The sequence below is a fragment of the Fibroporia radiculosa genome (assembly GCF_000313525.1).
Source record: "Fibroporia radiculosa TFFH 294 genomic supercontigs, scaffold5552, whole genome shotgun sequence".
Lineage (NCBI taxonomy): Eukaryota > Fungi > Basidiomycota > Agaricomycetes > Polyporales > Fibroporiaceae > Fibroporia > Fibroporia radiculosa.
Window position 1 is genome coordinate 32859 of NW_012133423.1, and position 14472 is coordinate 47330.

General features: G+C 51.5%; 4 protein-coding genes across 4 annotated transcripts; 1 reads left to right on the forward strand and 3 right to left on the reverse strand.

Annotated features, from left to right (window-relative positions):
* Positions 1-833: 833 nt before the first annotated feature.
* FIBRA_05880 (uncharacterized protein) lies at positions 834-1505 on the reverse strand (the record flags this gene model as incomplete). The annotated part of the gene is made up of 4 exons (XM_012327627.1): positions 834-911; positions 1005-1065; positions 1131-1300; positions 1371-1505. 4 exons carry the CDS (start codon positions 1503-1505, stop codon positions 834-836), a joined length of 444 nt encoding a protein of 147 aa, XP_012183017.1.
* A 1712-nt stretch (positions 1506-3217) lies between these two features.
* FIBRA_05881 (uncharacterized protein) lies at positions 3218-5168 on the forward strand (the record flags this gene model as incomplete). The annotated part of the gene is made up of 8 exons (XM_012327628.1): positions 3218-3390; positions 3443-3578; positions 3627-3982; positions 4090-4383; positions 4441-4615; positions 4670-4792; positions 4853-4934; positions 4981-5168. The coding sequence occupies 8 exons, from the start codon at positions 3218-3220 to the stop codon at positions 5166-5168; spliced, it is 1527 nt and encodes a 508-aa protein (XP_012183018.1).
* A 4615-nt stretch (positions 5169-9783) lies between these two features.
* FIBRA_05882 (uncharacterized protein) lies at positions 9784-11706 on the reverse strand (the record flags this gene model as incomplete). Its single annotated transcript, XM_012327629.1, has 7 exons — positions 9784-9944; positions 9996-10172; positions 10225-10279; positions 10336-10756; positions 10803-11011; positions 11065-11189; positions 11247-11706. The coding sequence occupies 7 exons, from the start codon at positions 11704-11706 to the stop codon at positions 9784-9786; spliced, it is 1608 nt and encodes a 535-aa protein (XP_012183019.1).
* A 754-nt stretch (positions 11707-12460) lies between these two features.
* On the reverse strand, positions 12461-13662 carry FIBRA_05883 (uncharacterized protein; the record flags this gene model as incomplete). Its single annotated transcript, XM_012327630.1, has 7 exons — positions 12461-12613; positions 12663-12802; positions 12853-12862; positions 12924-12974; positions 13026-13078; positions 13136-13316; positions 13378-13662. 7 exons carry the CDS (start codon positions 13660-13662, stop codon positions 12461-12463), a joined length of 873 nt encoding a protein of 290 aa, XP_012183020.1.
* Between the last annotated feature and the right edge of the window lie 810 nt (positions 13663-14472).

Below are 14472 nucleotides of genomic sequence, written 5' to 3' on the forward strand. Positions count from 1 at the left end.
GCGGTACCTCGCCTGGGGAGTCGGCCACGTCCTCTGTCTCACGCGCGCCCTTGAGCCTCGCGTTGCGGAGGCGATAGAGGTGCGGGTTCAACCTCGGGCACCCAGTGTCCAGCGCAGCGCTCCTCTTGCCGCCACGGGCGGTCTGACGCATGCTACTACGGAGAGCGTCCGATCGCAGTCACCTTTCTCACCTCCGGGTCTACCGCCTCCCGTTTATTCCGGACCTCTGCGCCACGGGGCGTCTCTTGTTGGCAACAGCACGTCCGCCTACTCATAACACGATTACGTCGGGCCCTCGGGTCTTGGCGATATCCAGGTAGCCCGACACACCAATCGTGGCGTCGCAATCGTCATGGTTGCGGCGAAGATACAGTCCTCAGTTATCACGTCTTACGACTGCTTTGATCTCTCTGCACTCACATTTATCCATTCTCATGCTTTTCGTAGCTATCAAATTGCCCTCTCAAATTGCTCATTGTTGTATATATATTGTTGCACATGCATGATACTAGCACTACTATACCCAGTACTTGTAAGATTGCTGCACCAGTACCGAGACTAGTCTAGTAGTCCTGATATCTGATTGTCCTGATCTTACCGTGCGAACCTCGTTGACGGGACACACTCAAATAAAAACTCCGTGGAATAGTTGTTGAGCTGTGATGGTGGAGCAATAATATTTGTACTTGACTGATATTCAGAAACAGGACGTCGGATATAATTCTGCTATCCGCAAGCCACGCAAGCGGCCGGGAGTTTGCGCGTCGAATGACCTGAAAACACACATCTCAAATAATTACATCAACTCGATCCTTTCATCTGTCCCCCTTGCTTTAAGCATCAAAAACGCTTGTCGTAATTAACTGCCAGAACTGTCTGTTGTCGTTGTCACTTTCGGCCTCATATTGGACCTGAGTTGGACGAAATATCAGCTATCGCGCTCAGTGGATAAAGAAAATGAGGAAGGAGGGGGAACAGCCAGCGGCAGAATGAGTCATACGTACGGGGACATTAATATCCTGAGTGATAGTGCCCAGCACATATTGCGTAGACGCACTCTGAAGGCTATAATACGCACACAAGCAGTTAGTTCCCACTCTCCGGTACATCCTAGCTGCAGTAGCACGCACAAGTAAGAATACGGCACGGAGTTGGCGATCGCGTTCGTCGGCTTGAAAACGTTCCAGTAGTAGGGCGTGGAGCTCGTCACAACTTGGTTGCTGCTATTGACGGAGAGGAAGTCGCCCGAGTCGTAGGACTGGATAATCCAGCCCTTCTCCGCGCTCGGGGCGAAATTCCACTGGAGGTTAGGACAAGAAACGTCAGTATGACAGGATGGCGGAGGCGCATACATGCAATTGATCACGTACCGCGTCGTTCGCACCCCCAAGACCGTTGGAGAGGAGCACGACGGTGCCAGTGCCTCCGCCAGCGGGTAGGTTGATCCACTGACCCGTGTTGCCGTTGCGGATCTGGTAGGTTCCAGTTGCGAGGACTTTACTCATGTCGAGTGACTACTTTGTGCGGTATTGTGCTGAGGGTTGGGTTGCAAAGGCGACGGTCGTCCATATTTATGTGTTTTCAAACGGCTGATCAGGTGCACTCCTCACGCCATGGGGTACCCAGAGTGCATCATTCAGAAGACGACATGAATAGGGAATGAATAGATGTCGGTCTTCTCACACGGTTTTTTGCGCGCCGCTACGGGCGGCGAAGGTGGGTTGTGAAGGATTTCCAGAAAGCCTTCATAGCTTCAGAAACGCCGAATGGCTGTGATCTCAGTGAGATTCGGAGATACCAGCTCGCCGTTCATGGCAAGGGTGTTAATGAAGCTGAATATATCAGTGCAGCTTCATTTGCCATATCCTCGCTATGACGCAAATGTTGAGAAAATGGATTCAACAATCTCACAACCATGAGTGAACTTACTTTTCAAGGGGGTGCGCGCATGCCGATTCAGAATCACCTATCATCCAAATTCGCCACTTACACTTCGAGGAAAGTTTCGAGACGGTAAAGTTTCCATATTCCCTGCACTACAGGCAAAGTGACGCCGAAAACATTCACAGCTTCCGGTAGGGAAGACGGCACAGCTGAATGGCATCCACTTCTATGTTAGCATACCGCAGATCTACCCGTATATGAGGAGATATCAACTCTCCGGGTTCGATCTCGGTTTCTGAACACTGCCGCCCCCACAAGCAATCCGAACAATGCACTAGTCCGTTCAAAGCACTAAGAAAATATTGAGCGGAGGAATTGGCGCGAAGCCACCGAGGGTGCTGATCCCATACCTGAAGTGACCTGCATGCAGTTCAAACGAAGAGCAAGGCTAGCAGAAAAGGAGGAAGCTCGCGGAATATTGGTGCAAATCACGCGAGTGAACGCAAACTGGATCCCAGAAGAATGCCAGATTCAGGAGATCGTAACTCCCCGAGTTCGGAGGGTTGGGAACATACTCAGAAGAGGACGAAGCCATTCACATGACTTCTTGGCACGATGGGATGAGGATGCAATGATGGATTGCCGGAGTGGATGGCGATTAAGCGTCGTAACAACTTATATCGATGAACGTGCATGACAAGAACAAGCCTGTCGGACGAAGTGAAATGCCGAAAGCGAGACCAGAACTCACAGCTCAGAGGCGCCTTGAAACCAACTTACGAACTTCCCAGTAGTCTCGCACTCACTAGACGTGTCTGAGGGATGTACAAGGGATGTACGTGCGAGACTAGAACCTCCGAATGGCTGGCCAATATCTTGGCGGAATCACGAATATCGATTATGTCCCGTCGTGGTAATTTCCGTCGACAAGATATCCAGGCGAGCATGATCCCTGGCCCTTGAAAGTCAGTTGGGTAGCTCAGGCTAGAGATGTCACTGTAGGGCCACCGGTACCAATGACCATGCGCATATTCTATGACAGTGCAAGCAACAAAGTAATAATTTGAAGTATTGGCCAGTATAAACATATGTTATCTGTATACTAAAATTCAAACGCAAGATAACACTATACAATCATGTAATACTATTCAGCTAAGTAAGTAAGTTATTAATTCAGATTATTGTCGCATACTTAGACGTGGCCCAAGACATACGTGGCGTGGACGTGGAGCACTCGCTCTTTACCTAGTCGACGGTTTTTGAAAGAATTGGATCTTCATTTCGTATTTTTGTGCCTTCGACCGAGTCCTTCCAATCTAGCTCAAGGACGACAATGCTTGGACACGTCTTTGTCCTAGCATTAATCCCTGCTGGTCTCCTAGCTTATGTCTTTCACTCGTTGATACAAAAACTTGAGCACACGAAGGGGGATCATAGAGATGCATTGTTCTCGGAGCTTGGAGGGTCTAAGACAAGGAAGATAGTTGGATTCTTCCATCCTTACTGGTGAATGCTGGCTATATGCGCAGAGGGACCATGTCTGATCTCACCACGAAAGCAATGCAGGCGGTGGCGGTGAACGCGTCTTGTGGACGGCTATAGCTTTCTTACAGCGCACCGAACCTAACGTCGTCAGCGTCGTCTACAGCGGGGACACCGACGCATCGAAGCAACAGATCATTGACAAAGTAAAGGTCGGTCTGTTTGACTTGCTCTGAGAAGTTTATTTGATATCCCGCAAGGCAGGGTTTGATATTAGCCTTTCGCCCGACTCTCTCCATTTCGTTTTCCTCACTTCTCGATACCTGGTCGAAGATTCAACATGGCCCCGATTCACGCTCCTGGGCCAGAGTCTAGGATCCATGTATCTCGCATGGGAGGCCATGTCAAAGCTCATTCCCGACTTGTTCATAGACACCATGGGATATGCGTTCACTTTCCACGTCGCGCGTGTGCTTGGGCGTGTCACTGTCGGCGCGTATACCCACTACCCCACCATCAGCACCAATATGCTGGAGAGGGTGAAGTCGCGAAAGAAGTGGCACACCAATTCCGCTATTGTCTCATCATCGGCTCTCCTTAGCAAGGGAAAGCTTTTGTAAGTTTTAGCACGCTCATTTCTGCTTGCATTCCACTACTTGCACTTTTGTTGAGTGTGTAAGGCCTGAAAGTGATCGCTTACGCACTTTTCTCTCGGGGACTCAGATACTACCGCTTGTTCATGTATCACTACGCCAACTCCCTACGGCTGGCATCATTCTTGATGGTGAACTCCTCTTGGACGAAGACCCACATTGATTCCATCTTGCAGCATTCCGATCCGACGCTAGACACCATTTACATGCTCTCACCACTCGTCTTCCTCCGCTTGTTCTACCCTTCACAACCCGAGCCACCCAAATTCGCCCGCATTGCATATCCCCCTTGTGACACGCGAGAAATGGCCAAGTTCCCGTTGGAAGGACGCGAGCGAGTTATCCTTAGTGTTGCACAATTCCGGTATGGAGAGTTTTATTGCGTTGACTTGCCGCTGATACATGTGTTTGATTGGACCAGTCCTGAGAAAGATCATTCAGCGCAGTTGCGTGCGTTTCACCATCTGCTGAAGTCGTATCCGGAGTATAGCACACCAGATTCCGTCAAGCTCGTCTTGTTAGGCGGAAGCCGTAATGCCGAAGATGCAATCCGCGTAGAGGGCTTACGGGCCCTTGCGAAAGAACTCAATATTGAGGTCCGTAAATTGGCACATAGTATAGCACTGCACACGCCGAGATGAATCCTACAGGAGCGAGTGCAGTTTGTTGTGAACGCGCCGTACCCGGATATGCTTGGTTGGCTGTCGAAAGCGAGCATTGGTCTTAGCACGATGGTCGACGAGCATTTTGGCATCAACGTTGTCGAATTTATGGTCAGCACACTTTTTGTTGCGCCTTTCTGTGGTGGTTTACTTGTTTTTTTGGCACTCCAGGCAGCGGGTGTAATACCCGTAGCACATGCCTCTGGGGGTCCTCTTAACGATATTGTGGTGCCATTTAAAGGCGAACAAACAGGTAAGCAAACAACGTTGTATGCTTTAAGGTTCTCATAGCTTTTCAGGCTATCATGCGACGTCCTCCGAGACGTATGCTGAGGCCTTCCACGCTATCTTGACGTTGCCATCCAACGAAGAGATCGAACTTCGATCGCGGGCGAGGAGGTGGGCGGTGCAGCGGTTTTCTGAAGAGGAATTTGAGAAAGAGTGGAATGCAAGTGGTTGGAAGAAATGGCTCGTGAATGATTGGTGAGAGGTCGGCACTCCAGCTCAATGTACGCAGTGTATCTTAACGATGGTCCCAGCTGATGTCTGAACTTCTCGGTACAGACAGTATCATACAATAACTTCTAGTAAGGTATATTCAAGATTCGCCTCCTCGCCTTCGCCGTTGTCTATTGGTTGCGCCCACCGTTCCACTCCTGACATCTACCTAGACCTGCCCATGAGTTCTCTGTTTACCGGACGCTCGAGCATCAATTTCTCGTCGTTGTCGTCGCTGTCTGCGAGTTGTTGTCTATTGCCTGCGCCCACCATCCCACTCCCGACATTCACCTAACCCTGCTCGCGAGTCGTTTATCTACCGGACTCTCGCCGTCTCCGGCAAACCCAGGGTCTCAAATGGGATGACTTTTCATCAGGCTTTGCTTTTTTTTTTTTCTTGGTCTCGTCGAACGCTTGTTTCGCATTCTTACCAGGCAGATTTTATCGTACAAATATCCCCGTTACCGCTTTCTCACATCACTACTGTTCGCTGCTCACATCTTCCAACTGACTGTCACCCTTTTCAACAATATTGTACTCTACTCTACTGTAAATTTTTGTTAAAACCCCTGTTCGTAGCAGGGCCAAAACGGTCGCGCGTGAGAGCCATCTGGTGCCTTTCGAGTACATTATGGCGTACAAGGTTGTGGGACTTATGGTATCAATTCGATCGCGGCCTCTGTCCGAATTGTACCGAGTGAGGAGGCTTCAAACATGAACAGTGCCACAGGCGCAAGAAATTACGTGGAATCAACCTTCCGCATATCGTATGCCTTACGAGCAACTATCTGTGTGTGTTTCTCCAGCTTCAAAAATTCGTCCATTGCTGATTACCATGTTTGGACATCCGCCACCGTGACAGCGCCAAGACGCAGAAGTTGTGGATCCGCCGCTGCCCTGGTTGGCAGACATGGATGTTCCTTCTCGCTGGTGCTCTGCCAGGTCATACATAAGGTCGTGCATAAGGAGTGCGTCGTTAGTCTTCAGTCTCCATCTTTATCCTCATCATGGACTTTACAGCGACCCCCTCCAAACTCCTTCGTTTTGGCCGAGCATTGTCGCAGACCTTCTTGCGCTTTCGCCCCTTTATACTCAGAGGCCACACGGCGCTGTATAAGAACACAAACACGTTACGGTGGGCCCTTCCGAACAGGACAGCGCTGAATCCCGATAGAGGTAAACCTTTTATTGAGCAATAATAGTGTGTGCCATTTGCTAAGCCACTGCACTGCTGGTGCTGTTTTTGTATGTCAAGATCTTAGCATGCCCAATAGGCCAGAGTTTATAAAGCAAGTTGGACATGGTATCACCAACAAGCCAGTCATAAATCTGCTGTCACAGAGAAGCTGTGGTGCTGCCATATTGGTTGTTTGTAAAGAGATATTTGCAAATTTTCTTGATGACCCTATACTAAACGGCGGCACAAAGGTAAGGAGCCTTTCTATGTACAACTCGGTACGAATATTCAATCTGCTTTTCTTGGGTCTTTGAGAATGTATCACAGGGATACTATGAAGTGTTCCTGAAAGAGCAAAAGAAGAGAGAGCAGGCAGGTCAATTGGACCATGAAGTCAAGTTTGTATTAGACTTCAAGTTTTCCACATTGCTTGCTGACTAGATACTATTGCGGTGTTGATTGGTTTCCCAAGCTGGGACATCTTGTCCTCAAAGTTATTACGCAGCTGCATGAGAAGCCTCTCGGAGCCTTGAATGAGTCCATCAGATCATGGCTAGCAAAGCAGATGCCTGCGGTTGACCCAGGAAGATTTCCTCCATCCATTATGTCTAACTTTAAGGACAATTTCCGCATGCAGGCTGGATGTGATCTGGTATCTTGAAGTCAATCTTATGATGGCTATTCCTCTCATTTTCTCTAAGGTTGCATATTTGGAATCTTGGAAGCATATTTTGATGAAGACCTTGATGTACATGCAATCAACAGGAGCTGCTACCATGTTTGTAATTTTAGACATCAAGGAGAAGAAGCTATTCACAAATCCCACTTCCTGCATGTCTCTGGGCAATTCAGGGTCTGCTCCAGTACTAGTGGAATCTGACTTTATACCCAGTTCTGGGCTTTGACATCCCATCTCAGCAATGGGTTCTATCTGGCATTATAGTATAGATAGTGTAGATCTCTATGTATTTATAAACAATCAGAGTGATTGAGATGAGCTGGCTCATCTCTCTGAGACTCAAGATGCTGAGGTACAAAGACAGTCAAGGTGCTGTTCAATGAGTTCATCACAGTTTTGGGTTTTCCATACTGATCCTTTCCCAGCGCATTGTTTATTTTGATGGGGAATATCCGGAAGAGTCCGAAAATGACTTCATTAAAATTCAGAATGCCCTTTGCAATGGGCTTCATGAGGTAGACAAGACCATTCATCACCATCTGACAATAGCAACAGCTGCCCAAAACAATGAGATTTTCTCTATCAAAATTAGGCAAGAGAACGGACATCTTTGAGGGCCTACCGTATTCCAGCTCCCTCAACTGCCCACTGAACCTTGTCCATCAATCCCCTCTTTCACTCCTCAAAACATCTGGGTCCCAGCACCACATACAGTGGTAGATATATACAAAAGCATTGACTGGTATGCCTTCTGGAAAAATCTGGGGATCAGCTTACAGAGTGGCATGTACCACACAGCAAAGGACTGCTATGATGCCTGGGTTAGTTGTTCTCTGTTTCTGACTGTTTTCTCTCAGTACTGGAAGATGGCACAGAGAGTAAAGGCCTGACAGCTTGAAAACTTATTGGTCCAATCAGCAACACAACATCTCTCATGTTTGTCAGTGTCAATTTTATTATACTTCCATGGCTGTTTTCTTCCTGTACTTCCAGAGTTAGTATCTGATGTTCACTGTCTGCTACTATCTTTTAAGTGCGCTGTCTGCATTCATATCGAAGTCCCCACTGCACCTAGCCAACGTTGGTGTCCACCTCGCCCGGTTGTCTTTGCCTTGTGGCAGTTGCCACAGTCACCTTTGCGCTGCCATTCACCTTCACTCCTGTGGTTCTCGACTGTCAGTCCGCTGGTTTGCCTTTTTTTCCTGTGGTCATTGCTAATCAGATGAACAAGCGAATCACTGTCACAGCTGTGTATAGTGTTAACATGCAGGGCGATTGTACGTGCTCATACACCGCCGCATGCCTCGAATTCGTGAATTCTCCAAGGGTGAAGCACACGGGCTTCTCCTTCTCTTGCAGCACAACACCGGCGCACTAGCTACAAACTCCATGGACGCTATCCCTCCCTCTGACATGGTGCTCTCTGCGACAAAATACCTCTAGCCTCAACGTATTGGTGTCCATTCACACCCTCCTGGCCTCCCTGTTTCTTCCGCTGCCATCTCCTTGACGCTGCCCGGTGGTTACACCTTCTCAACAGCCTCAGGCTGCCTGCGGAACGGACAGCTGACCTCACCGCGAAGGCAATGGTGATGATGGTGGTGAACGCCTCTCGTGGACGGCTATAGCTTTCCTGCGGCACACTGAGCTTAACGTCGTCAGCGTCGTCTACAGCGGGGACACCAACGCACCGAGGCAGCAGACTATTGACAAAGTGAAGGTCGCTCGCTTGGACACGCTCCCAGAAGTCTATTCGACACTCGAAGTGCGCCAGGCGCTGGCGCTAGACCTCGCGCGATATGGAGATGCTGCTCGTGTTGGTTGTAAATAGATTTTAAATGGACAATTATGTTCATTATTAATGCTGCGTGTATTTATTCGTGCGAAATGTTGGCGTACTGACTTCACAATTCGATCTTTGCGAAGTCAGTGCGACAGCTACGGGCGTTTATTTCCTATTTAGGCAACACATCCCCCCAAAACAGCTGTGTACTATATGATGATGATGAATCGTGGATATGAAGGAGACCGATGCGAAATTGCGCTCGCAACTATGGGTAGGATAAGACAAAGGCACAGCAAATCCCCCGGCATTATGTATCCAATTTCCATTCTAAGGTAACAAAATGGATACTGAATTATGCCCGTGGAGAGACCTCTGCGCTCGGTGATCTCGCGCCGCTCGTCTCTTCGCACGACGGTCATTGAGCATTCTTGGCATTGAGGTCGCCGAATTTATGGTCAGCACATTCCTCGCTGCGCGTTTCTGCGGTGGTTTTCTTGTGTCCATCTGGCAGTCCAGGCAGGTGTGACCCCAGTACATGCTCATTGGGCCATTGAGTGGCGAGCCAACAGGCAAGCAAACCATGTTGTATGCTTTCATTTTCTCATGCTTTTTCAGGTTCTCATGCGACAACTTCCGATACGTATGCTAAGGCCCTCCACACTGTCTTAGCATTGCCATTCAACGAAGAGATTCGACTTTGATCGTGGGCGAGGAGGGCGGTGTGGCAGTTCTCCAAAGAGAGATTTGAAGAGAGTGGAATGCAAGTGGTTGTAAAAACTTCCCTCGCGAATGATTGACAAGAGGTCGGCACTCCAGCTCAGTATAGGTAGCGTGTATAGAAAATGGCCTAGCTGATGTCTCAGTCTTTTCGTACAGACAATCTATCATACAATAACTTCTAGCAAGATACATTCCAAATTATTCGCGTCGTCCGGCACTTGTCCGTCTGTTTTACATTGGCATCAGTCCCTCGCCAAGACACCCGCCTTCCCCCGTATCTCGTCTAGATTCTTGAAACCGGACAGGCCAAGCGTGACGTGAACATCTGCGAGTATCGCTCTGATCTGGCTCTCCACACCATCCTGACCGCCGAGGGCGAGCGCGTACATGAACGGCCGGCCGTCTGCGAGGGTCAGTCAGAGCGTGTGCATGCGACAACAAGCGGGAGGCTTACACAGGACAGCCTGTGCACCGAGCGCGATAGCCTTGATGACGTCGCTGCCGGTGCGGATGCCCGAATCGAAGAGAATGGTGAATCTGCCGCTGGCTTGTGCTTCTCTGACCTTGGGGCTCTGCATGATCTTGTCCAGTGCGTAGAGGGTGGAGATGGACCCGTCGACCTGCCGCCCACCTGGACTGACGTGAGTGCGTCGTCGTGATTGTCGGATGCGAGCGCTGCTTACCGTGGTTCGAGACGACAATCCCGTCAACACCGTGGTCTATCGCAAGTTCTGCATCCTGTGCCGCCAGCGTCAGCCCTCCCTGGGCGGTAGAGAGAAAGCAAGAGCACATACCTCAGGGCACATGATGCCCTTGAGGATGATCGGGCCGTCCCAGTTCTGCTTCAGGAACGCGAGGTCCTCCCACGGCCGGAAGACGCCCGAGGCGACCTCGCCGATCCAGCGTTCACCAAGGAATGCGTGCTCCTTCGCGGTCTCGTCTCCCTGGCGGATGCGCTCGTCCAAGTGGGCGGGATCGTACGGCCACTGGGGAGCGTGGTCGACGGGGTACGCGTCCTTGCCGAACTGCGCCATGAACACGGGGTCCGTGAACCCGACCTGCGTGCCGACGCCGTGCAAGAAGGGCAGGTACGCTGTGTCAATGTCATGCGGCCGCCAGCCGAGGAGCATCGTGTCGAGCGTGATGACGAGCGCGGAGAAGCCGGCCTTCTTGACGCGCGAGAGGACGGAGAGCGTCAGCTCGTTCGACTTGGGCCTGCGAGGGCGTCAGGATGGGCATAGTGCGGGCGGAAGGGCCTTACCAGTAAAGCTGGTACCAGCGGGGACCGGAACCGCTCGCCTGCGCGACGGCCTCGATGGAGCGCGTCGAGGCGGTGCTCATGATGTAGGGGATGCCGACCTTTGCAGCGGCGCCGGATGTGGCGAGCTCCCCGTCCGGGTGCACGATGCCCTGTACGCCGATGGGCGCGAGCAAGAGCGGCGACGGGTACTGCACGCCGAAGAGGGTTGTCTGCTCGGAGTTGCGTGAGCTGCGTCGGGGCGGCGCCGGTGCGTGCTGCTCACCTCCAAGGTGCGATGTGTCGCATCGCGCAGCATGCGGGGGATGATTTTGTACTTGTGAAAGTCGTTTCTGTTGTAGTCGTGCGTCGAGCATGTCCCGGCGCTGCCAAAGACATAGAGGAACGCCTCTGCGCGCATGCCCGAGTCACCGCCAGCCCGATCGCGCATCGATCATGGTGACTCACCAATCCGGTCCTTCAGCTTCTCGCGGGCGGCCTCCTCGAGCTTGTCAACGGCGACCGTGCCCAGCGTCGGCGGCTGGCGGTCGGCATACAACGAGCGCATGTACATTGCCCAGCTCGTCGCAGTCGTCTTTCCGTTAATTGTGGTCGTCATGGCTGTCTGCAGCGAGGAGGGGGGGAAGGCTGGTGGAAGTTGGGCGGAGACGTGACAGAGATAGTACAATGTCGGTCTTTGTTTTATACCGCTCGGAACCCCCGAATTCGAATAGTGTCTGAGTTCTCCCGAAGACACTGTGGGCGTTTTAGACTCTGATGCCTTGGTCACTTCTGCGTACGAGACCAGCTCCGACGGGAGTTTCACCCTGGTCTGGAAGATAATAACTGCCTCATCTGCATCGGTGGCAGACGCTGCACGGTAGCGCACCGCAGGCAACAACAAATTACTCCCAGCGCATCTCGGCATGTTGTATGTATCTATCAAGTCGGATCCGAAGACAGGCCTCAAGCTAACCACGAGTCTCGCCCAGTCAGTCGGTCATCGCTGAAGGCAGAATCTGCACAACTGCGTCGAGCACTGGTCCACCAACTTCAATTGCCATCACGACTTCTCACCGCCATCACCCTACAAGAGCTATATCGGCCTTCGGGAAGCGAACGATACCCACGACCGTCGACGTGATAGATCAATGAAGGCCTGCACTCCTGGCCAGGAGTAGATGCTTGCTCTTCTAGTGTATACCTCAACTCTGATGCTCACCGGTCGAGACCATCCACTGCCACTATCTGGCGAGCCGATAAATAGACGACTTGCGTCTAACACGTCGCCGTTCACAGGCATTCATCTTCTGACTGGCAGGAAAACAGCGGTGCCTGGACGCGGGGTCATTTGGTTTGCCTCCTCGGCGGTAACCTACATACAACACCGTCATAACTCCCTCCGAGACACCGACAACTAGATCGGGCGGCTGTTAAACCCTCTAGCAAACACATAATCCGATCGTGCAGCGCCAAAACTGTCAAGATGTGCAGATGCCAAATCGCCAGGTGAGCGTTTCCGAGAAGAAGCGTTCTGGAACGGGGAGTAAACGCCGACTCGTATGATCAGTCTTCCAACGCGCGCACGGCGAGTATGCACAGCAGAGCAGGCGCTGTGAATGTTTGTGAGTGGTCGCACTCGCTGACGACAAATGCCGCGGAACGCACGCGTTGCTGCTCATTCACATGAAGTCATCCTCCATTTCGCGGACCGAGTTGTACGCCTGGCCTGCCTCGTTGTCGTCGTCATCCTCTTGCTGAGAAAATAGCGTGTCATACGACCGTGCCGCCTTCTCCGCCTCCCGAGTACGCGCTAGTTCCGCATCTGCCTTTTTCTGTCGGAGTGATAAATAAGGGATACAAGCCCATCAATGGTAGTGCCACCTTCTGCGCCGCCGCGGCTCTGCGCACCGCGTTTTCTTGCTTGATTCGGTCGATACGCTCCTGCTCGTGGTCGACCTGCCGTTCCACCTTTGTCTTGTTCAGACGGTTGACTACCGGGTTCTCACGTTTTGCCACATGAACTGCCAGTCAAATCAGTGACGGCATGGCTTCTGCAGGGTGGAGGGATTACCGCGCCTGACCTGAGACCCATTGGCCGCGTTAGAACGCTCGTAATTAGATCGCAGGGAAGCAAAAACTCACTCGCTTATCACTGTGGAACGACACCTGGCCCACGGCCATGTCTCCGGTTTTCTGCGGAGATGCGTCCACACCAGCCTACTGCGCACCCGGACCCAGACGTACCTTGAGGTTGTCCGCGGGAGTGTAGATGATGGTCAGATTGTCCTTCTTGTTTCCTGCAACCTGACTGCGTCAACTGGACTAGCCGCAGCACGATCAGAGGGCACGAATACCTTCGATTGAGTTCGCCTTTACGAGCTGAGCACAGTCGGCGAGGAGCGGCTCGGGGATGCTCTCCCACGACATCGATTCGGGCATCCTGAGATAGACGTGTGCGGAGGAGAGCTTGTCGACGTGAAACCAGACGTCTTGTGGCCAGGCATACTTGATCAGGTCTTCATCTGTCGACCAGGGCTACGCGTTCAGGTGCATGCAGGGCAGACGAGGTTTCGACCCAAGGCAACCCACTTTCTACCTTGTCTTTCCCCATGTACAGGGTCACTGGGGGATTGGCAGCTGCCTGGTGCTGAGCGACCACAGTCCTGCTGGCGATGCGAGACAGCTCACCAGTTGATGCGAAGAACAGAACCATTTTCTGATGATAGACGATTTGAGCTGCGATGACGATACTAGGGGCAGTGGGATGAGACTGGGATGTCCACAGCTTTGTGATTGTACTGGATCCGTTACGGTGTACAAGCACAGTTCGTTGGTGGCTAGGCGCTCTGTGGCCACAAAGCGCCTCAAGTTCGAGTACCATCGTGCCCGGTAGGCTCATTGTTCCTGACGTTACAAATTTACATACTGGAAGTAACGCATATCTCTGCTTGACCGAAAGGCCGACAAGTGAGACTCCAGTGTCGTGCTTGACACGGGTTTTCTTCCTCCTCCTCCCGCTCGCCGAGTCGCGATTTGTGACTGACGGGGAACACAGGGAACGTTGACGAGAAAGCCTCATATACCTGACGATATAGGAGAGCATCCTCTATATCTCGCTCCTCAGCGATCTTGCCAGATATGTGTGCAGTGCGAGAGTGCCCTCTGAGTCCTTCGTACGCCAGGTCCAGTTTTTGTGCATATCAGATTGCAGGACTGAACCGCAGCTAATTTGACGAAGGCAGCTGTATTTTCTTACGACTGGCCATCATCTGTGTGTCTCTCCATCCATCGCTAATTATGTGCGAACATCTGCCATCAGTGCCAAAGCACAGTCTACAGAGCTACTGCTGTCCTGGTTGGCAGGCTTTCTAGTTGGTGTCCTGCCAGGTTGTGTAATGTAGGCGTGAATGTGCGGGCTGGGACAGCCGCATTGGCAACTCAACGAAGTGGGCAACCTTACTTTGCACCAGAGCTTCGACTCATCGCCATTTAGCACCACTGAGCGACGACCTCGAAATTTGATGGTCAAGATGCCAATCATCCGCTGCATGTTCTGATTTCGAGCACGGCATGCTCGACGAATGATCAACTTTCAAGTTTTGGTCTGATTATCTTTCATTGACATCTTGGATCTAGTGCCCGGCAACAATCAAAGAACTCGTTGATCACAAGGGTCTCATGGAAAATCAGA